A 20,218-nucleotide genomic window follows, 5' to 3' on the forward strand; every position below is an offset into this window, starting at 1 on the left:
AATTCTTCACCCAAAAACTTCTCAGACCGTATAGAAATTCGATATCAGTCACCGTCTTCAGCATGGTATTCTTGTGAGGAGTAAACTCTCAGTGGATAATAATGTCTGGTTAGAATGAACGAACAAATGCGAATGATTTATTTTCTAATTATTAATGACAATAATTATTCTTACGCCCACTATAACCGTTTCCGTTTTCTCTACAACAGGCATGCTTCGTATAATATGCCTGATCGCTAAGCTACGGAAGGTCTCCTTCCCACTAAACAACAAGAAAGCATGCATCTGGCTGGCTAATCAAAAGCGGAAAGATATATTATTATAGAGAAAGGAGAGTCCGCCGATCCGAAAAAAAAATCCGCCTTTCCGCCTTTCGTTCATTCTGCCTTTTGTATTGTACCGCTTTTCGTTCATTCTGCTTTTTGTATTCCGTCTTATGTGCTTTCCGCCTTTCGTAGGACACTCAAAAAAACATCTCCCATATACTTGCTGGTCGTCGCAACCATGCTGCTTACGATTAGTGATTGCGCCAATCTAGTTCCATCTATATGATCCATCTTGATTAAAGCGTGCTTGATCTTGAGTTGAATTGACAACCATTGTACCGGGTTGCGATCCGACATTCTGGTTGCATGCCCAGCCCACTACCCGTCCGATGCTCACGGTGGTATCATGAGTGATGAATGTTTCACCCAACAGCAGATACGGTTCATGTTTGATTCACACTTTCCATATCTTTCCATATCAGAGTTTCTTTCCACTCAAAACTTCAATCACACTTCAATGACTTCAAAAAAGCATTATTTATTTTTCCGTTATGTTCTCTTTTTTGATGTTTTTGATAATCAAACAATAAAGAAATCGTCAGTTCTTTACATTTTTCTTTTGGTTTTACGTACAATTGCTCTTTGACGAAAGTACTACTATTGTTCCTGCTTGTTTGTTACTTTTTTTTTATTTCACCAGGCAGATAAAGAGATTGGTTCCATTCAACAAATGTATGTGTGTGGATGTGTTGGGTTGTGTCTGTGAAAGGATTTTCGTATTTGTGTTTTCGTATAAGCTTTTAACAATATCCTTCGAAGGAGTCGTTCTGTAGCCTTTTGGAATGATCTCCGTCGATTGACAACAGTGTAAATGTAAATATTTGCTTTTGTGATTAAGTTAAGAAACAGCACAAAACGGAAGAAAAATCTAATCAAACTAGGAACGGTTAATTATTAAACCAGTTGAGCGATTCAAGCTGCCGCGCTTCCTCCACACGAATAGCTTTCCTGAGTTGTCCTTTCCGTCTTGGTCTTGATACATGTGCTCTCCAACGCTTTCTTTTTCATAAAAGACTCGGTAAAGTAACAGTAAATTGGCAGTGTGGCAAAGAATTCAGGCATTGGCCATATTGAATTAGAACGTGCTGAAAATAGAATATAGCAACATTAGTAAAATCAATTACACCTTTAATAAATGAAAACCTACATTCCATAGTAAATCCTTAAAACCGATCCTCACGTCGTAGAGGAAAAATCGTGTCAATTCCCCACAGCACGACCAGAGGACCTTAATAGCTTTAGTACTGATTAACGTGCGCATGTCTGATAAAGGTTGAACTCGTAAACTGGCTTCATCTTGCTTGTTCCGGCGGCAGCTCAAAGCAATTTTTATTTTTTAACCCAACTTAAATCGAATACAGAACAATGAACTCAACGACCAACTTGTAATAGGTGAAACTTTACCAACTGCTTCTCTGAATGTCTATAAGTTCCTATTGTTTCTGCGTTTACTCTGGATTTTCTTCTATTTAGGCATTTCATTACTACGCATAATTCGTAAACCGATAACGCCAAAAGTTAAGTTCGAATCGAATGCCAAACAAAAATATTTTTGCAGCTCGATTTTCCTAAGCATCTTGAATAGTTTTACAAGTGAAAAGAGGAGCGATTTATCGTTTTTTTTATCTAGAAACTGTTCCGTTCCATTCTAAAGTTCGGATAAACTTTTTTTGTTGGCTCGAGACACGCTGTCTGCCTTCGTTTTCTTTGGACTTTTTTTCCTACAAAAAGATTAGTGCTGGGCGATACATGTTTTTTGCAAGGTTTGTCATTAAATAACTTTGTCCGTTTGCGTTGAATAAGTTTTCTAGTCTAAATTGAAATTTGTTACACTGATTGGTTGGTAGTTCAGCGACTTGCCGAGACGTTCAAATGTCTCGCGGAAACGGAATCGTTTCATCTTCCTTCGCGACTGGCGATCATCAATGATTCAATTCAACAATATACAATGGCTGAGGTAGCTGCTGGTGACAGTGTGGGCAGTTTCATAGTCTCCCTATTTGGGCGAGGGAAAACAAATCAATATAGGAATAGTCGAATCAAATGTCCAATAGAAGGTTAAGCTAGTTGATCAAGCGCCCCATTATGTCCAAGCGGCGGTGTTGCTAATTTCTATTCCGCAATTTACAACAGTTTGGAAGCCAAAGGCTGCCATTGCGAATTAAAAAAACATTTCGAAGAACAGATATATTAGTCAACGCGCTAAGACCCAATTTTTGTGAAACATGGTGTGTATCAGCGGAGCACACTAATCAAACGATAATTGCTGCACATAATTCGATCCTAATAATCGGATCTCATACAACGATCTCCACCGTCAGTGTCTCCGTCATCGTCGGCCACACCTTACATGGTGGGCGCAAACAACATCTGCAAACAAGCGTTAGGTTGTGACCCAGATTCAGAACCAGTGATTTGTGGCGGAATTGCCTTCACAAAGAAAGAAGTCGAAAAAAATCTAACCTGGCAACAGGTTAAAACGTGAAGCCGGCCAAGGTTAACTTTTCAAAAGGACCTGAGTAACATTTTTTTCATGAATTAATTTGAGTACTGCAATCAAAATCTTTCATTTTGGTCTGTTGATTGCAATATTCAAATTAATTCATGAAAAAATGTTACAGCCCTTTTGAAAAGTTAAGCGAGATATCAATTCGGCCATATGCATCAATCGGGGTGCCTTGCCTTGGTTGACCCAGGTTAATTTAGCTGAACTTATATTAATTGGCGCGAAAATTTAGAATAATTTTGATGACTATCAATCTGTTCCACTACTACATTCAATCTAGCAAAAAAAAACAACCATCATTGAAAATTCTTCTAAATTGAGAGAAGGCTTGTGCAGCTCCCCAAAACAGTCACCAGCAACTCCGTAATTATTTCCGAAATTAAATAACTATCTATTTTTGTCTCTGTGTCTTCCATCGACACACCTTCCAGTTATCTAAAGGACTTTTGTATTCATTCTTTAAGTAAATACTTCTAAACTTCAACTAATTATAAGATCAAATGTGTAACTAGTTATTAAAGTTTATTAGTGTGAATATGGCTGAACAAGTCCCTTCAATATGTTTCCTCACAGTTCATTCCCGGTTTCTCTTGAAATGTGTTTTTTTTTCTGTTGGTACCCTCGCTACGCTTCTATCACTAAACGTTCGACCTTGTACGCTACCCGCCCGAAACGTGGAGGGATGTAGGCATTCTCCGGTACCATACCTATCTTCCTAAAAATGTTGCATGTAAGTTGCGATTTTCGTCTTGGGCACGCGTTTGCCATGCTCACGCCACGCGTCAGCCTGCTCGTCATAATTTACATAATACGTCTAAATGTTACTAGGTAAAGAGTTTCGCGAATTCAGGGAAAATCTAACCGGGCCGTCCCCGCTCTGTACCGGATTCCCGCCCATGGATTGTCGTCGATGCTTTCCGTCGCCGAGGCACACCGGGCCGCAGCCTTTTCCTCTTCCAGTAGCGAGACGAGGACGACGCTAGAACCTAAAGCGAGTAAATTCGCGAAATCGATCGAATATTTACATTTAACCGCCGACGAAACTGCTCCAGTCGAAACGTAAAGGTGCGAGTCCTACGCAGTTGGTAACTACATGGTTCCCACAAATGTTAAAAAGAATCTATCAGATCGAACGCGTTCCCAACAGCGTTTACCTGCTCGACGACCTTCCACTTGTACTTGAGTGCCTTCTCCGTGAACGGGTCGTCCGTTTGGATGTCGATATTTTCGAACGAATTGGGCAGCACTAGGCGGAAGGCATGGAGAAACATACGCGGCGGCGACGTGTCGATTTTGAGACTGTACGTATAGTCCCCGACGATCACGTGCCCGATCTGGGAACAGTGTAGCCGCAGCTGGTGCCGCCGACCAGTGATAGGCCGCAAGAGCACTTTGGTGACCGGTTTCCCATTGTAGTAGCCTCGGTCGAGCACCAACACTTTGGTGATGCTGCGGCGAGGATTTTGGCACAGTTCATCCTCTAGGATAGTGCACATCTTCTTGCTGGTGTCCTTGAATCGGATGTCCTCGCCTGGAATAGAGAATAAAAATGTTCATCAAACTGTTTGCCTTTTCTGTTTTTTTTTTTTCAATAGTGTTTTACTGCAAGACAGCAGATATTCAGAAGGAATTCCAACGCTTCGTACACACCGTTGGTCTATGAAGGTTGTCGAGCTTTGTTAAATATGTTCTTGGTCATCCAAGAAATCCCTAGAATACGACCTTAACCCTTTCCTTTCCATGGTAGCTGTAGATCAGTGATCCCCAAAGTGCGGCTCGCGAGAATACACTACTGTGCGGCCTAGTTCTGCCGAACGAGCTATCACGGGATGTGCTGTCTAATCGCGCATGCGACTCCGTTCATTGTCCCACGAGGAAAGAGGCAAAGGCAACGTATTTTGAAAACGTAAATAAATATATGCTTCCGCCACATGGATAATTTGGTCACTTATTTCTACAATTACCTTAGGAACTATGAATTCCTGATAATTAGAATTATAACAAATTTTTATTCAGCAATGACTGACGTGTTGAATTATTTTGACAGCTAAACATCAAGCTGCGTAAGGTTCTCAGCTTATGCTCACTAATGTGAAATTCACGTAAATCATACCGTTTATTTTGGTTTAATTAAAAAAGTTTTCAGTCAAGAATCATGTGCCACTTCTTACTTTTTATAGATATCAGGTAAAATGAGTGGTGTGAGTGAAATTTAGTAGCTACGTGATTTTTCACGTACCATTAATGTGTAGATTATTTCAAGACAAAATTTTCAAAACGACTTATCTGCTTTTGTAAACAAAGATTCAAACGACGATTTAGTGAATCTGATAGCTCTCCCACGCAAACCAACACCATCAACAGGTAGCGGCAACTTTCACCTACCTTTTGATGGTGTTGGTTTGCGTGGGAGAGCTATCAGATTCGTCAGATCGTCGTTTAAATCTTTGTTTACAAAAGCAGATAAGTCGTTTTGAAAATTTTGTCTTGATTTTGAGTCTGCATATCTGTCATCAATGCACTCTAAAAGTGGATTGCCCAACTCATAATATATCTCACCCTCACATTCCCCTTCTTCTCTCACTAAAAAAGAGAAAAAAAACATTGACTTAGGATTTTCATAAACAACTATTTAAATCGCATTTTTTTTTCTAATTTTACAATCCAGTATCCAATATCTGTACTCAATTCTTATATTCAAAATCATCCTAATCAGCGCCGTAGCGTGTGGTTGGCCGGGTTGGCCCCCGCCAAGGGCGCCTGGCCTTAGGGGGGCGCCAAAATCCAGAATTCCGCTATAGGAAGTGATGACAAATTTTTCAAAAATTCACTGGTTCAAATTGATACAAATTTAACCTTTTATTACGATTCTCTCGGGGACACATAATCAATACATTTGACGTATTTCCGGAAGGCCCTGTTCCGTCAATAATTGATACAGGTTGTTACCGAATGGTATCACTTTGTGTGCAGGGAAATAATTTGTCAAGTTAGTGTACAATCGTAATTTAAAAACGGGCAAAGTGGATGACAAATGAATACGGTTATCAGTCGAGGAACGAGGTACTATGAACCTACAGCCAACTCGCATCTTTGAAGTTTGTTCCTATCCTCGTGAGACTCGGAATTTGATGATGGTAAATCAGCCCATATAGTCGGTCCGATAGTTTGACGTTCGGGAACGAACTAAGTGGGAATCCAGCTACGTGCGTGTGTGGTGATTGCGCCTTTTCGACGCCTCTCACCAACTGTAGATGTTATTACCACGAGAACGCCATCTTGCAAATCGGCGTCCTGTTGCTGGTAGTTTTCCGCGTGCCTTAGTGCACCTCCGGAGCGAGGAATCACCATTTGGCTGGCCAACGTTTGGTTATTCGTTTCCGGGGTTTACAACTGTTGGCCCCAGTTCTGCGAGACGACTTCCGTGGACCAAAGCTATCCGGTCGGCAGACCACTTCCAGTGAGCGGTGCGTAGTGAAGAAGCCGATCGTCCCGAGCTTGGCAAGACCTGCCAAGTGAGAATCACCGAGGTTGCTAATATTTTGCCCAGAGGTGTCGGGACTTCTCGTATTCCTGAGGGTACTTTTTCGCCCGGACTGACGGGCGGAACCACGCCACGAACGCCATTTTGTCATACGGAGTCCTGATAACGACAACTATTATTCGTCCCAGCTTTTCTCACGTATCGTGCCAACTAACGCCGTGTAATCGGCTTCTGTCAACGGATGAAAATTCCGGAATTTACCTCGGCCATAAGATCGTCGAGAAGCAACACCTCGTGGACGCCGCCGGGTCATTCGACGACCATCTGACCAACGACCATCAAGCTACACGTCGCGCCAGTACCTAACGCCATCTGCGATAGTGCCACTGCTAACTGACCAAGCCATTGCCACTGTATCTCATCGTCGCCCATACCCCTGAATAAACCATAAAGGTAAAGTGTTAAGAATAAAGTCCTTGGGACCTGGGAGAAAGGAGGCATGTTGCGCCCACCCCGGAAGCTGCCGTTGGTCAGACCAGCAGCTTAGGGTCTAGGCTAGTCCCTTTCTTGGAACTCCCAGGGTCATAACATTTCAATGTATCAGAACGTCGGCATGCTCCCCTAATTTGGGAATGTCTTTTTCATAATTTACTTGGTGGAAAAGAAAGTGGAAGGAAAAGGAAGGAACAGGAAATGCAAATGGAAAAGAGCATGAAACAAGCTTCTGGGGAAGGAGCCCCAGATAAGGACTTCAATAAGCCAAAGGCGAAGCGTAAATCAAATACATATAGTTTTTGTTCGCTATTTGAAAATGCAAACCGAAAAAATCTAATAATAGATGTACAGAAATACTGATAAGAAGTTTGTGTGAATTTGAGATAAATTCTCTCATTTTATGCAAACAAACTATGCGATCGCATTTGATCCAGTCTAATCTTTATAAACTGGTAAAGCTTTTAGCGGGAAAGAGTATTTGAAATGATGGTATGCTGAATATGAGAATATGATCAGATCAGGGAGCCCTAAATCAGATTAGGGAGAGGGAGGGAGATCAGTAACTGACTTTCTTTAAAGTAGAAATTTATTGGTTCATCCAAAACAAACAGTGCCACCAAACTACCGTCAGACCCACTCCAAAAACTCATATACCTTGATCTGAATAGGGCCCGTTGGTTATTCTGGTCAATAATCAACCCACTCCAGAATTGTTTTGTTCTTGATACGACTTGGACCAATCGCTATTCTCACAATCAACCAGTTCACTCCAAAGTTGAAGTTTATTGAAAGATCAGTAGTTTTTGCAAACCAAGCCACTCCGAAATTGAATTTTTCGTCATCGAAAGGGCTAATGGCGATTCCGATGGTCATCCACTTCATATAAGGGTTCTGCTTGATGTGACTAGGTTCGATAGCAATCAAAATCGAATAGCAAGCAAAAATTGAGAGCTATTTTATTTTCCTAATTAAACCCTTTTTTTGTCGTGAGTCCACACACTACTGGATCTATTTTTTTTTACTTGCATTAGTTTATTAAATCTTTCGGAAAATCGGTAAACTTCAGCGGTTTTCTAGAGATGTTCTGGTCTTTTAATAATCCTTACTTTCTACCTAGTGGAACATATGCAGGTTATAGAGGCTTTAGGAATTCATAAAGCAAAAATTCATTAGACCCTCCTCGCAAAAAAAAAATAAATCTCCCTGCTCATAGCACGTTTTTTTTAACATCTGAGTAAGGGGCGCCTAATAAAGGTTTCGCCAAGGGCGCTGGGAGTCCACGCTACGGCTCTGATCCTAATTCAACTTGGAATTCAAATATTTCAATATAATTTTCCAATCTGATACTCAAATCCAATGTATGAACCCGAAAAGCAAATCCAATATTCCTATTCCATGAACAAAGTTTTATTCCCAGACCAACATTGGAACGTTTTTATAATGGAATACTAAAATCAAACATTCATATTATATGATCAAGTTTTTTTTATCATTCTCCTCCATGGCTCTGCATTACAACTAGTTCTCGGTTTACTATTTATGTGTTCTTTAGCATTTCCACAGTAATTAATTGAAAGTTTTGTTTATGCCTGCCATTGCATGGTTATGTATTTTGTCCATCCAATTTTCACAACTAATATTCTAATCCAACTCCAATTTTCAAATCTAATAATCATGTTACCTCACCCATTATCAAAAATCAAATGTTTCATTGAAAACCAATACCAAAAACAATCCAAGTTCAATATTTCAATTCAAAGTCCACATACAAATACGCAAATACATATTTACTAAGCAAATTAATCCAGCCTTTTTTAACATTCTGAAAATGTCAACTATTTCAGATTCATGATCCTCCAGCTGTATTCCTTCTATTTTTTTTTTGCAAATATTTCCAGCATTGCAATCCAAAACCAATAGAATTCGATCCGGCAGTCCATATCCAATACAATTTGTTGGCTTTCCAATGGGAAAATCAAAACAATATCGGTGGTTCGCCAAACATACTATGCCTTTCAAGCTCAAGCCAATAAGTCCGGTACTCTCACACAACACCTTCGAAATTCAAATTTTAATGGTTGTGTTCTGCTGATCTGCATTAACGTTGTTTTGACGCGAACAATCCGCCCCTCTTTTACACAACCTTCACCATCAAAAAGCTGCAACAATCCGATACTCTTCCAGAGCACCTTCGACAACACAAGCAGAAAACAAATAAAAATTATTCCGAAAAAATCATGTTTAGTCGATACCGATAAGCAAAACATCTATCGCTTAACTTTTCAAAAAGACCTAAATTACATTTTTTCATGAATTAATTTGAATAGCGCAAACAACAGAACAACATGAAAGCTATTGATTGCAGTATTCAAATTAATTCATGAAAAAAATGTTACTTAGGTCCTTTTGAAAAGTTAAGCGAGAAATCATTCAATCTGGCACCTTCAATATTACAAATGGAAACCGAAGAGAAAACGAATCATTTGCTTCGGCGCTACTCCAGTATTATTTCGACATTTTAACTCGTTTAAGTCAAACCAATGAGAAAACAAATAACTTTAAACAAATATTACCCGACTGATCAAGCGTCTGTTCACCAAGGAGGTGCTATACCTAAGATGACAGCCCCATCTCGGTGGATAGGGAACCTTGGGCCAACAACCTACTGTTCCCGAAACATCAATTTGTAGCGCGAAACAACGGACACGAATAGGAGCATGGAACGTTTTAACCCTATCCCACCACGGAGTTGGTTTCTTACTAAGTACCAGGCACAATCTGCGCTTATGAAGTGGAAAACTATAAGGGAAAGGATAATCGTTGCTAGATTTAGAACACGGGTTCCTAAACCTTACTATAATCCAATGTTATGCGCCAACCGATACTGCCGATCTGCAAGACAAACAGAACTTCTACAGCCAACTCAATGCCGTCGTAGATAGAATTCCGAGGGGTGATATCAAGATCTGTATGGGCGACTTCAATGCGAAGATCGAATCCGACAACTGAGAACCATGAGCGCATTACGGGGCGCAATGGTCTCGGAGAAATGAGCAAAAACGGAGAGCTGTTCGCAGAATTCTGTGATAATAACGACATGGTGATCGGGGGATCGCTCTTCCCTTATCGACCTGCTCACGTGGGTCTCCCGCGACGTCTTTACAGAAAATCAAATCGACCACATCTGCATCAGTCGAAAATGGAAACGGAACCCTCTTGATGTACGAAATAAACGTAGTGCCGCTATCGCATCTGATCATCACCTCCTCATCGACGAAATACGCCTGCGCATTGCGCGGATTCGTCGGCAGGAGGACTCTCTGGGCGACGAAGAAGAGAGAACCGCAGCAACCGGGGACATTCGTCTCCTCTACGATATCTCACGACGCTTAAGCGGGGCAAAGATGAATGCAACGATGCCTGTGAAAGACGCGAATGATCAGTTATTAACCGACCCAACTGACCAGCTGAAACGTTGGTTCGAGCACTTTGAACAACTTTTTCAAGTGCCAGCCAGGCTACCACCACCTCGGCATGATCTGCCTAGGATCCGACGTATAACACGCGTCAATACCGAAGCTTTATCACTGGTAGAGATTCAAAGAGCCAGGGGTCGATCGCATATCAGCCGAGATGCTAAAAGCTGACCCCATGACATCATCTACTGCATCGTTTATTTCGTAACATTTTCCGCAACTTTCCCGGCCGACTGAATGCAAGGTATCTTAGTGAAGGTGCCCAAAAAGGGTGACCTGACTGTATGCGATAACTGGCGAGGCATTATGTTGCTGTGTACCGTTCTCAAAGTTCTATGCAAAGTTATCCTAGACCGGCTTCAGGAGAAGATCGATGCAGACCGGCGGGAGCAGGCCGGATTCCGGGCCGGTAGATCCTGTGTGGATGATATTGTCACCCTCCGTATCATTCTAGAGCAGGTCAACGAATTCCAAGAGTCCCTTTACTTGGTATTCATTGACTACGAAAAAACTTTCGACCGTCTCAATCGCGAGAATATGTGGGGCGCCCTGAGACGCAAGGGGGTTTCTGAGAAAATCATCGGTCTCATCGAGGCACAGTACGAGGCCTTTTCCTGTGGAGTGCTGCACAATGGGGTCTTGTCCGACCCTATCCGGGTCCTGGTGTGAGACAAGGATGTATTCTATCACCGTCACTTTTCCTCATCGTAATCGACGAGATTCTGATAGGTGCGATTGATCGTGAACCAAACCGCGGGCTGCTATGACCAGGCATTGAAAGCGTGAGTGAAGCGGACGAGCATTGATCTAATTCAATCATAGCATCCTATGCCAGTAAGTGAACAGCCTTGCTCAGATGGATACCAAACAACGATTATGGTGATTATACAATGAAGCCCGTGGTGAATTTTAAATTCACCATACGTTTATCTACATACATTTCCAAAAGCCCAAATCTGGCTTAATAGTTTTCGTACAATGTCGAAACTCAAATTATGATTGTTCAGCATAACTAAGCAAACTATCTACAATTATTTCAGCCCCAGACGCGATATGGTTCTTTCATCTCGTTTATTTATTATCAGGCTAAGGCCGGAGTGGCCTGTGCTGCACATAAAAGTCTTCTCTATTCAGCTCGGTCCATGGCTGCACTTCGCCAACCACGCAGTCTGCGGAGGGTCCGCAAATCGTCCTCCACCTGATCGATCCACTTTGCCCGCTGTGCACCTCGCCTTCTTGTTCCCGTCGGATCGTTGTCGAGAACCATTTTCACCGGATTACTGTCCGACATTCTGGCTACGTGCCCGGTCCACCGCAGTCTTCCGATTTTCGCGGTGTGAACGATGGATGGTTCTCCCAACAGCTGATGCAACTCGTGGTTCATTCGCCGCCTCCACGTACCGTCCGCCATCTGCCCCCCACCATAGATGGTACGCAACACTTTCCTTTCAAAAACTCCAAGTGCGCGTTGGTTCTCCACGAGCATCGCCCAGGTCTCGTGTCCGTAGAGAACTACTGGTCTTATAAGCGTTTTGTAGATAGTCAGTTTGGTACGGCGGCGAACTCTATTCGATCGGAGCGTTTTACGGAGTCCAAAGAACGTACAATTTCCAGCCACTATGCGCTTTCGAATTTCTCTGCTGGTATCGTTATCGGCGGTCACCAGTGAGCCCAAGTACACGAATTCTTCAACCACCTCGATTTCGTCACCACCGATAGAAACTCGTGGTGGGTGGCTTACATTGACCTCTCTTGAGCCTCTTCCTATCATGTACTTCGTCTTCGACGTGTTGATGACTAGTCCAATCCGTTTAGCTTCGCTTTTCAGTCTGATGTAGGCTTCCTCCATCCTCTCAAAGTTACGTGCCATGATATCAATGTCGTCGGCGAAACCAAATAACTGAACGGACTTCGTGAAAATCATACCACTCGTGTCAATCCCTGCCCTTCGTATTACTCCCTCCAAAGCGATGTTGAATAGCAGACACGAAAGACCATCACCTTGTCGTAACCCTCTACGCGTTTCGAAGGGACTCGAGAATGCCCCTGAAACTCGAACTACGCACATCACCCGATCCATCGTCGCCTTGATCAACCGTATCAGTTTATCCGGAAATCCGTTTTCGTGCATTAGCTGCCATAGCTGGTCCCGATCGATTGTATCATATGCGGAGTGAAGTCGATAAATAGATGATGTGTGGGCACGTTGTATTCGCGGCATTTCTGCAATACCTGACGTATGGCGAACACCTGGTCTGTGGTAGAGCGTTCACCCATAAATCCCGCCTGGTACTGCCCCACGAACTCTCTTGCAATTGGTGTTAGTCAGCGGCATAAAATTTGGGAGAGTACCTTGTAGGCGGCGTTCAGCAATGTGATTGCGCGGTAGTTGCTACAATCCAGCTTATCGCCCTTTTTGTAGATGTAACACACGACACCTTCCATCCACTCCTGCGGCAGAACCTCATCCTCCCAAACCTTGGTGCAGTGCAGCGCTCTAGCCAGTGTCTCACCACCGTGTTTAAACAGCTCTCCTGGTAGTTGGTCAACTCCAGGGGCTTTGTTGTTTTTCAGCCGGATTTCCTGGAGATGCGGAGCCGGAAGTCGTATGTCCTGCGCGCGTGCTCCTAGGTTCATTACCATACCGCCACCGTTGTCTGCCACATCGCCATTCAGGTGCTCTTCGTAGTGCTGCCGCCACCTTTGGATCACCTCACGCTCGTTTGTAAGAAGTCGGGTGGTCCCGGAATATAGGCAATTAACTTTGATTGAACCCATTATTTGTGTTCTCGGGTACCAGCCACTAGCTCCTCGTAGTACATATTTTTCCGGTCCATCGCTGGCTGGTACTCTTTATCAAACCAACGCTGTGCCGCCACACTTCCTGCGCTGTTGCTGTCACAGTTTCATGGGTAACCTCCCATATTCTGTTGACGTCGCATCTATTCTCTATCGTTAGCATCACCTATCATCTCGTCCAACTACCGCCAGATTTTTTTTCCTTGTTGGGTATATTAATCACTGCGACCATTTGTTAGACCTATTGTGATATATTCCCCATTTGATATAGCTTTGTCAAGTTGACGCATTATTGCTATGTAGAGAAATCGCATCGCCTTGACTTACAGCGTTGTCGCAATTCGGTATTATGGTTCTGATGAACTTTACTACCGTATTGGGATTTGTTCTCCAACTTCAGAGGGTTGTATCAGCCCCCTGTTGAAGAACTGTAATCTCTTTTTAAAAATTGCCGGACAATGGCATGAAAGATGTCCCGAGTTTGCCTTGGGTTGAAAGTCTCGATAACCACTAAGTACTAAGATCTTTTTTTGCCAGATACTCAACAACCCCGTCAACAGCGAATCGTTTGATATTGAAACGCGTCGTTCTGTTATTTCAAAAATTCCTCACGCTAGACAGTTGCGCACGAATTTCTGTAACTACAAGGCAGTAATCCGAGGCAATGTTCGGGCTTCTCGTAGATCTTTTTTGCAAGGACAATATACTGCCTATACAATATTCGCTTATGAATCCCATGTCCATTTTTGTCGATATTACTTTTCTTCCAGAAATATGCTATACGTACGTCAATACGTCAATTTAAAAACTATTTCGACAGTATTTTTATGTGGTGAGCTGTTTGCTACAGCGATAATAAAATAATTATAAATAAACAATTGAATTAATCATGAACAAAATTTCATTATCAAACCTGACATTCCTATGTTTTTGGTGAGCTCACACTGTGATGCAAAATTGTTACCATTTTGATTATTCCATTCAGTCACCGGAATGATGTCATTCCCACACAACTGATTAACTCCACCAACAACTCACCAATTGCAATGTCGATTACTTCGTCGTCAAAGTCTGTATGACCTCGCAGCAACGCCAGGTAGTACTTCCGAGCCCGTTGCTCCTCGAACACCTGACAGACCTCCTTGCAGGCGTTCTTATTCAGCGGAATGCACAGAATCCCACTGGTGGCAAAGTCCAACCGATGGGCAAAATAGAAATCGTGCGTCAGATTGTCCTGCACGTACTCGGGAAACTGCTTTCGCATGATGGTTTGAACCGTTTTCTAAAACCCAATAAATTCTATAAATTATTCAATAATGTTATACACTCGAAAAAAAAACATTTACCTTTTTCGTATCGTTCGAGTTAATGAGTAGATCGTGTTTTTTGTTAATGACGAGAAAATTACCGCTACTGTACAGAACGTCTACGGTTTCGTCTTTCTTTTTGTAATTATTCCCTTCACATAAGGACAGGACGAAGTTTACAAAGCGATCGCACAAAACCAAAAACGCTTTGATAATTTTCTCCACCAACCCGGTGGAGAAGAACTGTATGATTCGATACACGACTTCATCGATCATACTTGCTTTGGCTGGACCCTCGAATTTTGTTAATATAAACGCTACTTAGCAACTAGCAAATGTGGGATTCGAAAGCGTAGAGGATTTTTTTTTCTACTTGGAATATCTTGTCTTCTATCTGCTCCGCGGGATCTGTCAAATTATTTATTCAGGATGCATTCCGATTTCCTTCCAGGGTTTCCTCCATAAGTTATGCTGCTCTTCTTAGTCCTTACTGGTGGAATTCTTTCTCGCACTTTCCCACTGCTCTCCGTCGTTGTTGTCCAGTCGCTCTCACTGCTCTCTCGTCTACTGCTGGTGGAATTCCTGGTGCAAAAATGATTCCACTAGCATCGAGAAAAATTCTTCTGACCCAATGGAGGAACCCTCGAATCCTGGCAGTTTTTCGTTCGGTTGGCCATTCGAACGGGGTGATCGCAATACGGCAACTGTCGCTCCACCGTTTGAACGTTCATCACCAACCAGTTTGGTTCTCGGACAGGGCCAACAGGATGGCAAATTATGGAATTTTCCTCGGCACACTCGAAAATGTAGCTCGACCGCACTGCACAATAGTCCTTCACACGAACTCACTCCGATGGCACTGATGACGATTACCCACTTTACAACATTACGATTCTCTCTCTCGGACCCGACTGAAAGTCCTGTTCCTCGTTGAGAGTATCCTTTCCGCTCGTTCTAAAGCAAAAGTCTGATGTCATCGAAGATTTTGCTTTGGCTCCGTTATCCTTGCTGGCGAGTGGGTTGTGTGGGTGGGTTTGCGGTGAAAAGCGTTTTTAGCGTTTTTAGATGTATGCGGAAGGAGAGGTGAAGTATTTTTGACAGTTATCTTTTGGACGTGCGAGAATGGAACTGGCTGTAAATGGTCGAATTTCAACAAATCGCATCGCAAAATGTCTTCAGAGAATAAAGCTAATAAACTATCCAGCATTTCGCGCACGGTAATGGCTGCCGTTTTTTGACACTTGACTGTCTGGATAAGTGTCAAAAAACGGCAGCCATTACCGCACGCGAAATGCTGGATAGAGGAAGATTGTCGCTGTCGTCACTGGCGAATTATCTTTTGCTGGCGAGGATAGAGCACTAAATATCAACGAAGGAAAAATCAGTACGTTTTGAAAGATAGGTACCCAACATGGGGACGATAACAAAGGGAACCGAAGCGACGATCGTCCTCTATCCAGTTTTCCGCGAACGGTAATGGCCGCCAGCTTGTCTGCGGGTTAGTCTCTGATTTGACGTTTCTGGAGGTCAACTGCACCCACTATTCGAGCATTTTGATCAAGGTGGTATATAAGAAGGCTTGAATTTACTGAATCAGCACCTTCTTATATGCAACATTGGTCAAAATGCTCGGAGCGGTGGGTGCAGTTGACCTCCAGAAACGTCAAATCAGAGACTGACCCGCAGGCAAGCTGGCGGCCATTACCGCTCGCGGAAAACTGGATAGTTTATTACCTCTATTCTTCAGAGCGTTTTAGTCAGCCCGCGCGACCGTATCCCACTGACAGTTCTGTATCCCAATGAGAATCAATTGTGATGTTTGTAAACAAAACACATACTATCATGAATTTTACACTGAGAAGTTGGCTGCAAAAACATGGCGTCGTGCCACCGACCTGGTTTGAGCAAGCAAGATCGTCGTGCCGAGGAGCAGATCATTCAGGCATTTTCGAAGCAGTCAAATAAAGTATTGCAAAATTTTCAGCATTATTTGATCCATTTGAGCATTGATGCATTGGAGTAAAAGACATTATAGTTACAAGATAAAGATTATAATCGGAAAGCCAAATATGTTATCTGGAAATTTATCTTGGAATGTATATACTGGCTACTAACATAGCGGGGATTGGATTTGGATTGGATTTGAATTGGATTTGGATTGGATTTGGATTGGATTTGGATTGGATTTGGATTGGATTTGGATTGGATTTGGATTGGATTTGAATTGGATTTGGATTGGATTTGGATTGGATTTGGATTGGATTTGGATTGGATTTGGATTGATTTGGATTGGATTTGGATTGGATTGGATTGGTTTGGATTGGTTTGATTGGTTTGGATTGATTTGGATTGATTTGGATTGGTTTGGATTGGTTTGGATTGGTTTGGATTGGTTTGGATTGGTTTGGATTGGTTTGATTGGTTTGATTGGTTTGGATTGGTTTGGATTGGTTTGATTGGTTTGGATTGGTTTGGATTGGTTTGGATTGGTTTGATTGGTTTGGATTGGTTTGAATTGGTTTGGATTGGTTTGGATTGGTTTGGATTGATTTGGATTAGATTTGGATTGGACTTGGATTGGTTTGGATTGGTTTGGATTGGTTTGGATTGGTTTGGATTGGTTTGGATTGGTTTGGATTGGTTTGGATTGGTTTGAATTGGTTTGGATTGGTTTGGATTGGTTTGGATTGGATTGGTTTGGAATGGATTTGGATTGGATTTGGATTGGTTTGGATTGGTTTGGATTGATTTGGATTGGTTTGGATTGGTTTGGATTGGTTTGGATTGGTTTGGATTGGTTTGGATTGGTTTGGATTGGTTTGGATTGGTTTGGATTGGTTTGGATTGGTTTGGATTGGTTTGGATTGGTTTGGATTGGTTTGGATTGGTTTGGATTGGTTTGGATTGGTTTGGATTGGTTTGGATTGGTTTGGATTGGTTTGGATTGGTTTGGATTGGTTTGGATTGGTTTGGATTGGTTTGGATTGGTTTGGATTGGATTTGGATTGGTTTGGATTGGTTTGGATTGGTTTGGATTGGTTTGGATTGGATTTGGATTGGTTTGGATTGGTTTGGATTGGTTTGGATTGGTTTGGATTGGTTTGGATTGGTTTGATTGGTTTGGATTGGTTTGGATTGGTTTGGATTGAATTTGGATTGGTTTGGATTGGTTTGGATTGGTTTGGATTGGTTTGAATTGATTTGGATTGGTTTGGATTGGTTTGGATTGGTTTGGATTGGTTTGGATTGGTTTGGATTGGTTTGGATTAGATTTGGATTGGTTTGGATTGGTTTGGATTGGTTTGGATTGGTTTGGATTGGTTTGGATTGGTTTGGATTGGATGGGATTTGGATTGGATTTGGACTGGTTTGGATTAGATTCGGATTGAGTTTGGATTGGATTTGGATTGGATTTGGATTGGATTTGGATTGGATTTGGATTGGATTTGGATTGGATTTGGATTGGATTTGGATTGGATTTGGATTGGATTTGGATTAGATTCGGATTGAGTTTGGATTGGATTTGTATTGGATTAGGTATGGATTGGATTAGATTGGATTTGGATTGAGTTTGGATTGGATTTGAATTCGATTTGGATTGGATTTGGATTGGATTTGGATTAGATTCGGATTGAGTTTGGATTGGATTTGTATTGGATTAGGTATGGATTGGATTAGATTGGATTTGGATTGAGTTTGGATTGGATTTGAATTCGATTTGGATTGGATTAGGGTTGAATTTGGATTGACTTTTGATTAGATTCGGATTGAGTTTGGATTGGATTAGGTTTGGATTGGATTAGATTGGATTTGGATTGGATTTGAATGGATCAATCAATAAGCAAAAACTGCCGCTATGAAACGAACGGATCGAGCCACCGTAGACATGTTCTGTCAAAACAACACGAATATAAATATGCGTATACAGTGCCGCCGTTGTTTTGATGCGGTGAGTGCAAAATGAGTTACCTTGATTGATCCATTGGATTAGCGTGGATTTTCTAATCTTAATTAGGTTGTTCTTAAATCTTATTAGAAATGAATTTCAACACCGCTCAGTTTGGGATTGCATTTGGGTAAGATTTGGAATGTTTTTGGTAGAAATTGGAACTTCATTGTATTTGTTAAAATCTCGGATAACAAAAGAAGGCCATTTGCTTCGTAAATTTGTTGTTCTCTAATCCCCACCCATTCATTACTTAGATCCTAATTTAAAGCATGTAAAGATTTGTGGCACGTGATGGGAACAAAAGTATGAATCACGTTTTATCTTTCCCAAGTAACCGTTAGCATTAAAATGCTGCTTTAATTCAGCTTTATATCTGCACGTGATGCTACCCATTTAATGCTCATCGGCTTTCAGTGCAGATACAATGCTGATATAATGCCGGACAAAGCAAATTATCATGCTACTATAATGCATTGATGAAAGCTCAATTGCTGCATTAGTGATGCTAATATGGGGCTGAGAGTGAAATGAGCTTTTGGGGCAGCTGATCAGCTGACTATTAATATTTAATAAACAACTGACGAATCACGACAAATGATACAATTTAGAAAATTGGGGCAAAACAAAAAAAAACTAATTTACCATTACTATTTGGTAATTCAAGTTATTTATATTATTTAGCAAGTTATGCTGATTAAATATGTGTTTTGTTATTTTTTTTGTCGTTGATGTCGTAGAATGCTCTCATATGGGTCTTGAATCTGGAAACATGGTACAGCTATCACGATCACGAAGTTGTGCTCCTTTAAGAGCCCGACACATAGGATACGTTTGCGTTGCGTTTGACAGTTTTCCTATGGGAAATGTGTCAAATGCAACGCAAACGTATCCTATGTGTTTAGCTCTTTAAGGCTACCTTACACGGTTAGATGACTTTACCCATTAATGGGTACTGTGTTATTGTTGATATTATTCCCACCGTGAAAAATTCACCCATTTTCTTCAAAAAGCGCCACTACTCATTAAAATGGGTAGTGGCACTTTTTCAAGAAAATGGGTGAATTTTTCACGGTGGGAATAATATCAACAATAACACAGTACCCATTAATGGGTAAAGTCATCTAACCGTGTACACCTCGGGAAAATTTTCCGCCGGATTTTGGACCCCGTGCATTTTAAGACTCGATGCCCACGTAGCGTCTTTTCAACGCTGTGTGTACGCGGCGTCAAAAAGACGCGGGTGTGCATCGGGAAAAAGCGGTAACGCAGCGTCGCCGCGCCGATGCACACCTGCGTTATTTGACCGCTGCGTGCACGTGGCGTTGAAAAAACGCTACGTGGGCATCGAGCCTAAATGGGGCCGGGATTTTGATTTTCCGTGCCCAAATCCCGAAAACATCGCATATGTAAAAATGCATGGGGAAAAATTCCGCGAACCAAATTCCCGAGGTAGTAGTAAGTAGTAAAATTCTTCTTTATTTACACATTTTTTGTTCTACAATTATTTTTGACATGTACAGTGATCGGCCGGCTTGGCCCTCCAACTTCAATTTTAATTATTATTATTATTATTATTTTTATGTTTCTACTTAATTTTTAAAATATAATGTATCATGACGGCCTTCAGGAGGCGCTAGTGTTTTTTTCAAATTTGATAACCTAACTACTATGTACACTAATATTTACAATAAAAATTTGATAACCTAGATTGGAACTAGCGCCCTAAGCGCTTCTTGGTTCGAGTGCAAGCAAACTTTTCTAAACTTTTCTTTACACTCACCAAAGCGTTCATGTAAGGTTTTCATTCCGGCCAGACGGTGGACCTCCAGGACCTGTTCTTGTCCTGGGAGGGGTGTTGAGGATCATCCTCAGGAAT

The 20,218-nt window shown here is 41.9% G+C and overlaps 1 protein-coding gene across 1 annotated transcript; it reads right to left on the reverse strand.

Annotated features, from left to right (window-relative positions):
* Positions 1-779: 779 nt before the first annotated feature.
* On the reverse strand, positions 780-15,594 carry LOC134228054 (RNA pseudouridylate synthase domain-containing protein 1-like). The gene is made up of 4 exons (XM_062709822.1): positions 14,433-15,594; positions 14,125-14,368; positions 1,474-4,363; positions 780-1,411 (listed from the first exon to the last, which is right to left on the reverse strand). Exons 1-3 carry the CDS (start codon positions 14,667-14,669, stop codon positions 3,942-3,944), a joined length of 903 nt encoding a protein of 300 aa, XP_062565806.1. The 5' UTR covers positions 14,670-15,594; the 3' UTR covers positions 780-1,411; positions 1,474-3,941.
* Between the last annotated feature and the right edge of the window lie 4,624 nt (positions 15,595-20,218).

The sequence above is a fragment of the Armigeres subalbatus genome, chromosome 1, assembly GCF_024139115.2.
Source record: "Armigeres subalbatus isolate Guangzhou_Male chromosome 1, GZ_Asu_2, whole genome shotgun sequence".
Lineage (NCBI taxonomy): Eukaryota > Metazoa > Arthropoda > Insecta > Diptera > Culicidae > Armigeres > Armigeres subalbatus.

Bases quoted from the DNA above. Each gene is read 5' to 3' on its own strand.
- LOC134228054 (XM_062709822.1), bottom strand. From the start codon at position 14,669: ATGATCGATGAAGTCGTGTATCGAATCATACAGTTCTTCTCCACCGGG. The intron at 14,369-14,432 runs GTAAATGTTTTT...ATTGGGTTTTAG, and splicing joins ACTCGAACGATACGAAAAAG to AAAACGGTTCAAACCATCAT. The intron at 4,364-14,124 runs GTGAGTTGTTGG...TCTCTATTCCAG, and splicing joins AGTAATCGACATTGCAATTG to GCGAGGACATCCGATTCAAG.